At 47.8% G+C, this 13,387-nt stretch overlaps 1 protein-coding gene across 1 annotated transcript in view; it reads right to left on the bottom strand.

The window, feature by feature from the left end:
* Positions 1-298: 298 nt before the first annotated feature.
* Positions 299-13,387, bottom strand: part of pusl1 (pseudouridine synthase like 1) — a gene marked incomplete at its 5' end in the record, with an annotated part of 28,798 nt that continues 15,709 nt past the window's right edge. The window contains 5 exons of the mRNA XM_080846343.1: positions 299-398; positions 1,504-1,666; positions 2,266-2,320; positions 7,378-7,548; positions 9,285-9,434. Coding sequence (XP_080702469.1) covers positions 358-398; positions 1,504-1,666; positions 2,266-2,320; positions 7,378-7,548; positions 9,285-9,434 — 580 coding nt within the window. The 3' untranslated portion in view covers positions 299-357. The remainder of the gene's footprint in view (positions 399-1,503; positions 1,667-2,265; positions 2,321-7,377; positions 7,549-9,284; positions 9,435-13,387) is intronic.

The raw sequence follows: 13,387 nt of genomic DNA, 5'->3' as shown, positions 1-13,387 counted from the left end.
CCTTCTCACTTCTGTGTGCTTGTGTTTACATTTACATTTAGTCATTTAGCAGACATTTTACATTGACATTGATGGCACACTGTACATCAGGAGCAATTAGGGGCTAGTGTCTTGCTCAAGGACGCTTCGACAGGGAATCGGACTAGCAGCCTTCTGATTACTAAACGACTTCTCTACCTCCTGTACCACTGTTTGAGTAGTTCTATTCAGGGTGACCGCATTACTGTAGAAATGTCAACATTCAATGCAATGAGGAATATATTTACAGATGGATAAAAATATCAACATTTAATGCAGAGAAGAATGTTTTTACAGATGTTGAGGGAATACTACATTTCCCATGATGCATGTTGGCAGTTATTCCGCTCCACTGGCCAGGGGCCATCCCTGTGTCAGATCTAAAAAAAAAAAAAAAAAAAGGCAAAAAAGAACGCGTCAACTTATTTCACCACCAAAAAGCTGAACAGTCATTCATGTAGTGGACGATCTTATCCAAAGTGAACTACAGTGCAGGTGTACAGGTTATCGTTGTGTGTGCGCCCTTGAAAGTCAACCCCTGATCTTGGCTGGACTATTGGAGCAAAATTAAACCAACATGACCTCAGTGTTTTAAGCAGCTGGCTCAAACAAAGAGGCTTTTACAGGAAGCCTGTCACCTGATGAGTGCTGATTGATTACTGAATGACGTCATAAGGAAGACTGCAGCAGAAAATTATGGGTCTAATTTCCTCCCAAAGGTTCTGGCTTATGATGTGTATGCTTTCCTTACTGGCTTATGGTGTGTTTGCTAACCTAGCTGTCTTATGGTGGTGTGTTTGCTAACCTAGCTGGCTTGTGGTGGTGTGTTTGCTAACCTAGCTGGCTTATGATGTGTTTGCTATCCTAGCTGTTTGCTAACCTAGCTGTCTTATGGTGGTGTGTTTGCTAACCTAGCTAGCTTATGATGTGTTTGCTAACCTAGTTGGCTGATGGTGTTGTTCCTGCTAACCTAGCTGTCTTATGGTGGTGTGTTTGCTAACCTAGCTAGCTTATGATGTGTTCGCTATCCTAGCTGTCTAATGATATGTTTGCTAACCTAGCTGTCTTATGGTGGTGTGTTTGCTAACCTAGCTCGCTTATGATGTGTTTGCTAACCTAGCTGTCTTATGGTGGTGTGTTTGCTAACCTAGCTGTCTTATGATGTGTTTGCTAACCTAGCTGGCTTATGTGTTTGCTAACCTAGTTGGCTGATGGTGTTGTGCCTGCTAACCTAGCTGTCTTATGGTGATGTGTTTGCTAACCTAGCTGTCTTATGGTGGTGTGTTTGCTAACCTAGCTGGCTTATGGTGGTGTGTTTGCTAACCTAGCTGGCTTATGATGTGTTTGCTAACCTAGTTGGTTGATGGTGTTGTGTTTGCTAACCTAGCTAAAAAGCCAAGCTTGGACATGAGAGATGTAAAAGGGTGATATTGGACAGGAGGGATGTAAATGGGTGAAGGTGAAACTGTCCATCCTCGTCCTCACCTGACTCCTGGTACTCCACTTGCGTAAGGAAGAGCCCATGGGGCGGGGCCATGAGTTTGGGGGGGAACGCCAGCGAATCACGTGCCTCCAACAGGTCCTGAATGTCAGAGAGGCGGAGCTTTCCTTGACCCACGGCCACCAGCGCCCCAGCCATCCTCCTCACCTGAGAGTGGGAGGGGTTAAGAAACACACCTGAGAGTGGGAGGGGTTAAGAAACACACCTGGGAGTGGGAGGGGTTAAGAAACACACCTGAGTGGGAGGGGTTAAGAAACACACCTGGGAGGGGGAGGGGTTAAGAAACACACCTGGGAGGGGGAGGGGTTAAGAAACCAGCAATGCAAAATAATTCAATTCAATTGTATTTATATAGCTAGAACAATAACATCTTCTCAAAATACTAAGCCACTCAACATTCAAGCAACAGTGTCTTAGTGACTGTCAGTGTTAACACTAGTCAGCACTAGTCTCTAACTATACCATAAAGGAGAGATGCAGTAGCCTGGCTCTGCCTGCCTACTGTGAAAAAGCATAGCTGCAAAACTACCATTATACAATGGATACAAATAATACAAATATTAATTATAAAAATGATCTCTCTGTTAAAACATTGTTTGGTCAACAATGCTTTTGCTGAAGGTCAGGCAGTGATTGTGTATGACCATACCAGCCAAGGGATTCAATACCCTTTGGTATTGTAATGCATATTACTGTCCACCAGATGGCAGTGTGTACTTGATGGAGTGGAAAAAACAACCGCTCACCTGTCTGTACAGAAATGACCTGCTTTTGAAAGTGAGGTCCCAGTGCTGAATATTCCTGAAAAAGAGCAGGTATGCACGTAAACTTAACCATCAACAATGACTACAGGGGAACAGTTCCTTTGAGGCTGTTTCAGCATTGCGTTGCGTTTGTTGTAGTTAACAGCGGTTCTAAGGACGGCAAGGCCTCGTGCTGGAGTGTGTTTGCCTGAAACTGTGAGTCTGGTGTGACTGTAAACGTCATGGTGTGTGGTGAGACTGAGTCTGTGACCGCAAACATCATGGAGTGTGTTTGCCTGAGACTGTGACTGAGTCTATGTGGCTGTGAGTGTGAGTGACACTGTGAGTCTGTGTGGCTGTAAACGTCATGGTGTGTGGTGAGACTGTGTGTGTGTGTGTGTGTGAGAGTGGGACTGTGAGTCTGTGAGTGAGACTGTGTGGGACTGTGTGTGTGTGTGTGTGTGTGTGTGTGAGAGTGGGACTGTGAGTCTGTGGGACTGTGTGTGGGACTGTGAGTCTGTGTGAGTCTGTAAACGTCATGGTGTGTCAACCACATGCCTGCTTGTTTTCTGCTCCCATGAAAAGGCCACGTGTTTCTTGGGGCATTTCTTATGATGAAGCACAAGTGTGTGTGTATGTGAGTGTGAATGCGTGAGAGTGTATGTGTGAGAGTGTATGTGTGTGTGTGTTTGAGTGAGTGTGTTTGTGTGTGAACATCCCCGTGCATCAGGCAGTGGTCTATTGAAGAAAGGTTAAAGCAGGTTGCATGAGGGATGTTTGCGTGTCTGTTAGCAAGAAGAATGTGACGTCTTTCAAACTGCACTCAGTAGTGTAGTCTCAGTAGAGTGAGTGTGTGTGTGTGTGTGTGTGTGTGTGTGTGTGTGTGTGTGTGTGTGTCTGCAGGACGAGTGTGTATGTGTCCGTGTGTGTGTGTGTGTGTGTGTGTGTCTGCAGGGTGAGTGTGTGTGAGTGTGAGTGTGTGTGTGTGTGTGTGTGTGTGTGTGTGTGTGAAAACTGCACTCAGTAGTGTAGTCTCAGTAGAGTGAGTGTGTGTGTGTGTGTGTGTGTGTGTGTGAAAACTGCACTCAGTAGTGTAGTCTCAGTAGAGTGAGTGTGTGTGTGTGTGTGTGTGTGTGTGTGAAAACTGCACTCAGTAGTGCAGTCTCAGTAGAGTGTCTCAGGATGTCCTGCTCATCCTGCGGAGAATGTAAACACACACACACAACAACAAATGTGGTGCTCTTCGGAAACACACACAAAAATCAACAACAAGCCTTTAACGTTTCTATTCAATTCCATTGTATTGATTTATATCGAACCATTCACCACTGACATTGAGTGACTCGCCAGAGACCGAGGCTTGAACCCTTCAGAACAGGCGCAAGGCTACGGTGGCAAGGAACCTCTTCTATCACCAAGAAACCTAGAGCAGAACCCAGCCCAGAGGGGACCCACCATCACGCCGCAGGCCACACACACACACACTCAGTCTCCTTCTGTCAAACACAGCCAGACACACACACACACACGGTACAATTAGAAGCACTCTCTCATGCAGAGGGAACATCTCTGGAAGAATGTACCTCCGACTTAAACGGATCAAAATCAATCTGTAATGGACCCGGGCCTGAGCTGTGTTTCAGAGCTGGTCATCATGTCTTAGGTGAGAGGCTGTGTGTGAAGCACACACACACACACACACACACACACACACACACACACACAGCTGTGTGTGAAGCACACACACACACACACACACACACACACAGCTGTGTTTCAGAGCTGGTCATCATGTCTTAAGTGAGAGGCTGTGTGTGAAGCACACACACACACACACACACACACACACACACACACACACACACACACACACACACACACACACACAGCTGTGTCTCAGAGCTGGTCATCATGTCTTAAGTGAGAGGCTGTGTGTGAAGCACACACACACACACACACACACACAGCTGTGTCTCAGAGCTGGTCATCATATCTTAAGTGAGAAGCTGTGTGTGAAGCACACACACACACACACACACAGCTGTGTCTCAGAGCTGGTCATCATATCTTAAGTGAGAAGCTGTGTGTGAAGCACACACACACACACACACACACAGCTGTGTCTCAGAGCTGGTCATCATGTCTTAAGTGAGAGGCTGTGTGTGAAGCGGGAGCTTACCGAAGAGTGCTGTATTGATTACGACTCAGAGGCACAGGAATGGCCTCACACTCAAACTCACCCAAACCCTTAGACGTGTAACACACACACACACACACACACACACACACACACACACACACACACACTTCAAACTCACCCAAACCCTTAGACGTGTAACACACACACACACACACACACACTTCAAACTCACTCAAACCCTTAGACGTGTAACACACACACACACACACACACACACACTTCAAACTCACTCAAACCCTTAGACGTGTAACACACACACACACACACACACACACACACACACTCAAACTCACCCAAACCCTTAGACGTGTAACACACACTCACACACACTCAAACTCACCCAAACCCTTAGACGTGTAACACACACACACACACACACACACACACACACACACACTCAAACTCACCCAAACCCTTAGACGTGTAACACACACACACACACACACACACACTCAAACTCACCCAAACCCTTAGACGTGTAACACACACACACACACACACACACACACACACACACACACACACACACACTCAAACTCACCCAAACCCTTAGACGTGTAACGGCTGCTGAGATAGATGAGGGACTGTCAGCCTCAGGGAGGGAGGGTGGCCTTTGCTAAATGATCAAGTCATATATTACTGTGTGTGTGTGTGTGTTAGTGTGTTCATGTGTGAGTCTGTGTGTGTGTGTGTGTGTCTGTGTGTGTGTGTGTGTGTGTGTTTGTCTGTGTGTGTGTCGGTGTGTGCCGGTGTGTGTCGGTGTGTGTTAGTGTGTGTGTGTGTGTGTGTGTGTGTGTGTGTGTTTGTAGGTGTTTGTATGTAGTCTGGGTCCTTAGGTTTGTAGGTGTGTAGCCTGGGTCCTTAGATCTTTACTCCGATGAACACATCATTAATGAACCCCATGGAAGATTAGAGATGACATCATCGGGGTGCACAGATGGATGTGACAGAAGGCCATAATGTGTGTGTGTGTGTGTGTGTGTGTGTGTGTTTGAGAGAAGGAGACTGAATGTGTGTGTGTGTATGCCTGTGTAAACTACATGACCCAAAACTAGGATTTCATAGCGCCTTCAACGAGACATGTTGAATTTGTCCAGGCATTTTTATCGATGCCTAATAAAAAAAGAGGATGATTTCCAGCTGTGGGGCTGGACTCAGACACACACACACACACACACACACACACAGCTGTGGGGCTGGACTCAGACACACACACACACACACACACACACACACAGCTGTGGGGCTGGACTCAGACACACACACACACACACACACACACACACACAGCTGTGGGGCTGGACTCAGACACACACACACACACACACACACACACACACACACACACACACACAGCTGTGGGGCTGGACTCAGACATACTGAATAGTGTGACAAAACACAAACACTGTTGGAAGTGTAAGATATCTGAGATATAGCCAGACTTGGAAGGTTTTGACCAACTGAACAAGAGGAAAAGAAACCCCAAGACAAGCAGTCTGGGTCAGGCATAGACAGCACCCCATCGCTGGACCGACTGACCTCACGTCTTCCATCAGAAAAGAAGCATCATGTTACAGATAAACACGCCATCGCATCAGACACTCAGTGACCGTGTGTGTGTGTGTGTGTGTGTGTGTGTGTGTGTGTGTGTGTGTGACCTCACGTCCACCATAATGTTACAGATAAACACGCCCTCGCATCAGCCACTCAGTGGAGGCCCTTGCAGACGTCTATCGCCATGGTTACATGTGTAATGGGTAGAGTGGAGGATGATAAACACACAGATCAAGAGGGACAGTGTTCATTCATGAACATTTAAATGTAAATGCACCAAATTATAGCCAAAAGGCTAGTTTCCATTGGCAGTCCCCCTGCCAGAGTGAAAAAGGCTATACAGTACAACCTAAAAAAGGCATTAAAATACCCATCATCTCTGCCAGCTCATACCCATCTCTACCAGCTCAAGGCCTTCCCATCACCCGGCTGGCATCACTCTTCCTAAAGGCCACAGACCTCCTCCATAGGAGTGAGCCCGTCAGCAGACTGGCCTGGACATTCTCAGCTTCACAAAACAACAAAAACACTTCAACGGTAGCCTGCTGTCTATCTCAGGGACTCTGTTTCTACTGGGCCGTACACAGGAAGTGACATCACATGTGGATTATGCCCCTCCCATACCGACTCTGATATTATTGCTGCTAGACCACAGTGTTGAGGCAGAAAAGAACAGTAGTTGGCTTCGTGCCTCGAGACGCCTCTTTAAATCTCTCCAATCTCTCCCTCCCTCCACCCTCTCTCCCTCCTCTCCACTCCCCGAACATGATCAGACAACGTCGTAACCCACACAGGAGTCTGGAGCGCCGGGAGTCAGGAGCGCTGGGATCTACACGCCACGAGTCATCTGACGAGCATTTGAATCAACTCATGTCACGTCACGTTATGCCATATGTTGGTGAGCAGTTCTCTCTCTGATCTAGTTAGTAGTGTGTGTGTGTGTGTAGTGTGTGTGTGTGTGTGGTGTAGTGTAGTGTAGTGTGTGTGTGTGTATTTGTGTGTGTGGTGTAGTGTGTGTAGTGTGTGTGTGTGTAGTGTAGTGTGTGTGTGTGTGTGTGTGTGTGTGTGTGTGTGTGTGTGTGTGGAGTGTAGTGTGTGTGTACACGTTGAAGTGTTGCAAGGCGAAGGACACAGCAGGCTGTAGCTGAGCCGTCTGAAGGGTCTTCACTGGGCTCTTGAGCGGAGCGTGTGTGTGTGGTGTAGTGTGTGTGTGTGTGTGTGTGTGTGTACCCGTTGAAGTGTTGCGAGGCGAAGGACACAGCAGGCTGTAGCTGAGCCGTCTGAAGGGTCTTCACTGGGCTCTTGAGCGGAGCGTGTGTGTGTGGTGTAGTGTGTGTGTGTGTGTGTGTGTGTGTGTGTACCCGTTGAAGTGTTGCGAGGCGAAGGACACAGCAGGCTGTAGCTGAGCCGTCTGAAGGGTCTTCACTGGGCTCTTGAGCGGAGCGTCTGAGCTGAGCGAGCGGAACGTGCTGAAGTCACGAGTGCCCAGCAGGAGGGTGCCCGCCTCTCGCATCGCACCCACGTCCAGCTCACTGAGGACAGGGGTGGAGAGAGAGATGGAGGGATGGAGAGAAGAGAAGTGAGGAGAAGTTAGGAGAGGAAAGAGGAGAGCAGAGGAGAGGAGAGGAGAGGGGAAAGGAGAGGGGAGGGGAGAGGAGAGGAGAGGAGAGGAGAGGAGGGGAGGGGAGGGGAGGGGAGGGGAGGGGAGGGGAGGGGAGGGGAGAGGGGAGAGGAGAGGGGAGAGGAGAGGAGAGGAGAGGAGGGGAGAGGAGGGGAGGGGAGAGTTAGATATCACAGATAACAGCTGACCCTGTCCATATCATGCACGGTATCAATGTCCAGTTCACACACTCAACCACACGGCCCTGCAATGTCTTCTGCTCCTCTCTGTGGATCTCTTACTGAAACTGAACTCTGGCTTGGAATAATAATAATAAAGGTAAAAAGTTACTCTTCGCCCTCGTGTGTGTGTGTGTGTGTGTGTGTGTGTGTGTGTGTGTGTGTGTGTGTGGATGCATCTGAGACGTGGGTCAGCTTGTGTGTGTGCACTGAAAAGATGAGGGACGAAGAGGAGGAGAGAGAGGGATGAAGAGAAGGATAGAGAGGGAAGAAGATAAGGAGAGAGAGGGATGAAGAGAAGGAGAGAGAAGGATGAAGAGAAGGACAGATAGGGAGGAAGAGAAGGAGAGAGAAGGATGAAGAGAAGGATAGAGAGGGAAGAAGAGAAGGAGACAGAGGGATGAAGAGAAGGATAGAGAGGGATGAAGAGAAGGAGAGAGAGGGAAGAAGAGAAGGAGAGAGAGGGATGAAGAGAAGGAGAGAGAAGGATGAAGAGAAGGAGAGAGAGGGATGAAGAGAAGGAGAGAGAGGGATGAAGAGAAGGATAGAGAGGGAAGAAGAGAAGGATAGAGAGGGATGAAGAGAAGGAGAGAGAGGGATGAAGAGAAGGAGAGAGAGGGATGAAGAGAAGGATAGAGAGGGAAGAAGAGAAGGATAGAGAGGGATGAAGAGAAGGAGAGAGAGGGATGAAGAGAAGGAGAGAGAGGGATGAAGAGAAGGACAGAGAGGGATGAAGAGAAGGAGAGAGAGGGATGAAGAGAAGGAGAGAGAGGGATGAAGAGAAGGACAGAGAGGGATGAAGAGAAGGAGAGAGAGGGATGAAGAGAAGGAGAGAGAGGGAGGAAGAGATGGACTCGTTCAGAACCAGAACACATTCCTACAGGCTGAGACGGTTCCCCAGTATTGTATCTGGAACAAGAAGACTTCTTCTGAATGAGAGTACAGAGGGAGGAGGAGTGTGAGAAAGAGAAATATATAATATGTGTGTGTGTGTGTGTGTGTGTGTGTGTGTGTGTGTGTGTGAGGGGGTGTTGTTCTGCGTCAGTAAAAGCCTGAAGCCTCTCCTGCCCTACTTTTCCAAAAACATGAAGCGAGAGAGAAAGAAAGAGAGAGACAGAGAGAGACAGATAGAAAGAGAGACAGAGCGAAAAACCCATTAATGTTCCCACGTCGCCCTTAGAGACGAGCTTTCTTAACTGGTACTGCCTTTCTGAACTCAACAGAATGCATGCACACACACACACACACACACACACACACACACACACACACACACACACACTTGCTTGTTGAGACTAACGCCCTGTTCCTGCTCCTGTCCCTCTGTGTGTGTTCCTGTCACTGCCACAGATCAGCCTTTTTGTGTGTGTGTGCGTGTGTGCGTGTGTGTGTGTGTGTGTGTGTGTGTGTGTGTGTGTGAGTCACTCACGTGTTGCTGAGGTGCCAGCAGAGCTTGCTCTCGGTCAGGGGTGCGTGTGTGTGGTGGCAGACGCCCGTAGCCAGCCGGTAGACGTAGGTACGACAGACGGCCCTGTAGCGCGCGCTGAAATGACTCCCCACTCGCCTGGCCCTGGTCACCCTTTACACACCCAGAGGGGAGAGGAGGAGGAGAGGAGGAGGAGGAGGAGGAGGAGGAGGAGGAGGAGGAAAGGACAGGAGAGGAGGAGGAGAGGAGAGGAGGGGAGAGGAGAGGAGGACAGGAGAGGAGGAGAGGACAGGAGGGGAGGAGGAGGAGAGGAGGGGAGAGGAGAGGAGGAGGAGGTGAGGTGAGGAGAGGAGAGGAGGATGAGGAGAGGAGAGGAGATGAGAGGAGAGAATAGGAGAGGAGGAGAGGAGAGGAGGGGAGAAGAATGGAAAGAAGGGAGAAGAGGATAGACATGCTCAGTCACAAATACTGTCCATCTATTTGGGATGGTCTTACCCTACAAATGAAACAGGATCACATTCTTGAAACATACAAAAAAGGAATAATCAGACTTTCCAGTTCAAGGCTACTTCTCTTCAAAAAAAAGTATCATTCAAAAAAGTATAAAGCATGCCCCAACTAGGCAATAAATCTCTAGTGACTTTCACAGAAATGTAGTCTATCTTGAGTATATTTAAAGTGCATTACTTTGAAGAACTTGAACAACTAGCGAGTGTCAATGCTCTTGAAATATGAAAGGCAGACTCCCGGAACAGAGGGGCTACATTCTATTATTCTGATGTCTCCATCTTCTATTTTTCAGAGGCCTGCGGCTGAATAGAGAGCCTTCTGATGTGTGTGTGTGTGTGTGTGTGTGTGTGTGTGTGTGTCTGTGTGTGTGTGTGTGTGTGTGTGTGTGTGTGTGTTGAATAAAAAGCATTCTGACATTAGCAGCAGGCCTTAAGTAGTGGGGATGAATGTTTCACTAGCCGAACCAGCATGCTACTGATGGATATTTAAAAGCCACGTCACACAGAATCACAAACTACTGGGCCTCGTGTTTGAAGCACTGGATCCTGCAGTGAAGCCAGTCTAACCTCTTTCTCTCTCTCTTTCTCTCTATCTCTTTCCTTCATTCTCTTTCTCCCTTTCTTTCTCTCTCTCCCTTTCTTTCTCTATCTCTCTTTCATTCTCTCTCTCTTTCATTCTCTCTCTCCCTTTCTTTCTCAACCAATGTCATGAAATAAATATGTTGGAAGTCCATTTCACAAAATATCCCCATGCCTTTACTCCATGCACTTATCTTCTCTAAGACTAGGACTAGTTCATTTTATCACAGTGGGTAAATGGGCAGGACACTCAGTCTATGAGTCTAGTGGGCAGGGTTATTGCAAGAATTAACCCATATAGTACACTATTATTATTATAATTAGTAGTAGAAGTAATAACAATATTGATGAGGTCATTTTGGTTGTAGCTATTGGTCAGAGTTCCAAATTGAAAGATTAGTATACTTTACGAGACTGATTTATGAGACCCTATGAAACTTTATTTCATAGGGTCTCTCTTTATTTTGACCACTATGGTAGCGCCCACACTGCGTGGCAGCCCCATGTGTTCAACTTAATTGATCTGCTGTTGTGTTGAATTGTTGATGTCTATCCAATCAGGTGAAATCTCCAACATTATCTTGGTGGCCCTCATGAGAAGATTTTGAATATTAATGCACCCATATTAACTCTGCGCTCGTCCACAAGGTAAGGTACCTCCCAGCGGCGTAACAATGTCTTGACGGGAAATTCAGTGTGCAATTCATGTCAATGGGCCCCCTTTACCGTCGTAACGTCAGGTGGACACGATGATATTGCAGTCTAGTGAGACGCATGTACAATACACATTAAGGGTTGCTACAATATGTTGTCATGAAAACACCCATGAACACAGTATTTCATCGATCAAACTGATTTTGGAGAAACAGTGTATAATGAGCTGATAGACAACACATGGGAAAACATTAATACCACTTCTTCAGGGGGCTATCAAACATTATTCTGAATTACGAACATTTACATGGATTTATGGGAACAGCCGCTCAACAGCGGCTCGTCTGCTGCAACCAATTACAAAACAAACTTCCTCCAACAATATCTCGTAGACCAATTCTAAAGTAACTTATTCTTTTAACGACATTGACGTGAAAAAGTACATTTCAAGTAGCATTAGGCGTGTTATAAAACATAACATGCATGATGTTTAGAATGCCATTCTACGGTAAGAAACAATAGCAGAGCCGTGCACACCTCGCCAAATGCTGATGTAACCGAGTGGTTATCCACAATCTGAGCTTTTGCTATCTGTGGCACTCATAACTGCTGAGAGATCGCTGCTTGAAAAGCAGGTCGTGAACTATGGGAGTTGACAGTATATCAGACAGTAAACGCTATGTGATTAGCCTACCCTGGTGGGCCTCATTGCCGTTGGGCTGGGGGTCAGAGACGTAGCGTTCTCCTGAACACTCTTCGCCACAAATCCAAATGAAGATAATTTGGGCAGTTTTGCCACCCTTTCATCCTGCTCGTTGCATTCATGCAACATTAAGTGAATCATGCCACTGTTGTTTTTGAAGGGCATGGGGTAGCCTACTTATCGCTTACTCAACACGCAATGCAGCAGAACACAGGATGGGAAACAATCGCAACATGTTTGGGTGGGCTATAGAATCTTTGACAACAAAATTACCCACACACCCTTGCTATTTTTCGATGGCAATATTACTTAATAAAAACGAGACTCGTTTCATTCAGCAAAAGGCAAATGAGGCTAAATTAATTATTTGCTGTTGTCAAGACTGACTATTGTTAAAATGGTTATTGGGCAAGTGATAGCTCATATTTGTGAATAACTGTCACCGTAATTGAGAAATGTTTGCGAATTGATGGGACTGGATCATACACAATTTCCGATGTGTCGGGCATGGCGGGGGGCCCGGTCAGTTCTTCAATGACTCGCTTCCGCGTTGAGATTGAGGACGGGCCCCCTTTCGCCACGGGCCCTAGTGCAGCTGCACTCCCTGCACTCCCTATAGTTACGCCACTGGTACCTCCATTATTCTGCGCTCGTCCACAAGGTAAGGTACCTCCATTACTCTGCACCCACATTAACTCTGCACTCGAGCCCAAGGTAAGGTACCTCCATTACTCTGGTGCCCGTGTAAGGATGGTACCTATTGTACCGACATTAACAGAACATTTTCCAGGATCCTTTGAGTGCATTTTCCTATGGGGTCGGTCTGGATGGCATCTCGAACCATGCCCCTCAACCCATCCTCTGCCCGCTGAGGTTGCCAGGCTGTGCCAGGCTGTGCCATCCTGCGCTGATGAATCCCGTGCCCCTCTACCCATCCTTTGCCTGCTGCGGATGCAAGGCTGTGCCCCTCTACCCATCCTCTGCCCGCTGAGGATGCCAGGCCTTGCCACTCTACCCATCCTCTGCCCGCTGCGGATGCCAGGCTGTGCCCTCTACCCTTCCTCTGCCCGCTGAGGATGCCAGGCTGTGCCATCCTGTGCTGACGAATCCCGTGCCCCTCTACCCATCCTCTGACCGCTGCGGATACCAGGCTGTGCCATCCTGCGCTAACGAGAACCTGCGTTGGCATGAATCATTTACTGGCCAGTGGTAATCGCTGCTAACGGGGTCTGCTGCATAAAACATCAGCTGGGACTCGAGGAGTGTGTGAGTGTGTGTGTGCATGAGGAGTGTGTGTGTGTGTGCGCGCGTGAGGAGTGTGTGTGTATTCGCATGAGGATTGTGTATGTGTTCGCATGAGGAGTGTGTTTGCGCGAGTGCGATTGAGGAGTGACTGTGTGTGTGTGTGTGTGTGTGTGTGTGTGTGTGTGTGTGTGTGTGTATATGCGTGTTTAAGGAGGCCAAGTTGCTCTGACAGCCTCCACATGACAACATTGCATTCTAAATCATCATGCTTTGGGGACACAGAGGAGGGAACTGGACACACACACACACACACACACACACACACACACACACACACACACACACACACACACACACACACACACACACACACACACACAGCTTTGGGGAAACAGAGGAGGGAGCTGTGGTGTTTT

This window comes from Sprattus sprattus, assembly GCF_963457725.1.
Source record: "Sprattus sprattus genome assembly, chromosome: 10".
Taxonomy (NCBI): domain Eukaryota; kingdom Metazoa; phylum Chordata; class Actinopteri; order Clupeiformes; family Clupeidae; genus Sprattus; species Sprattus sprattus.
This window is presented reverse-complemented; position numbering and strand designations above follow the sequence as displayed.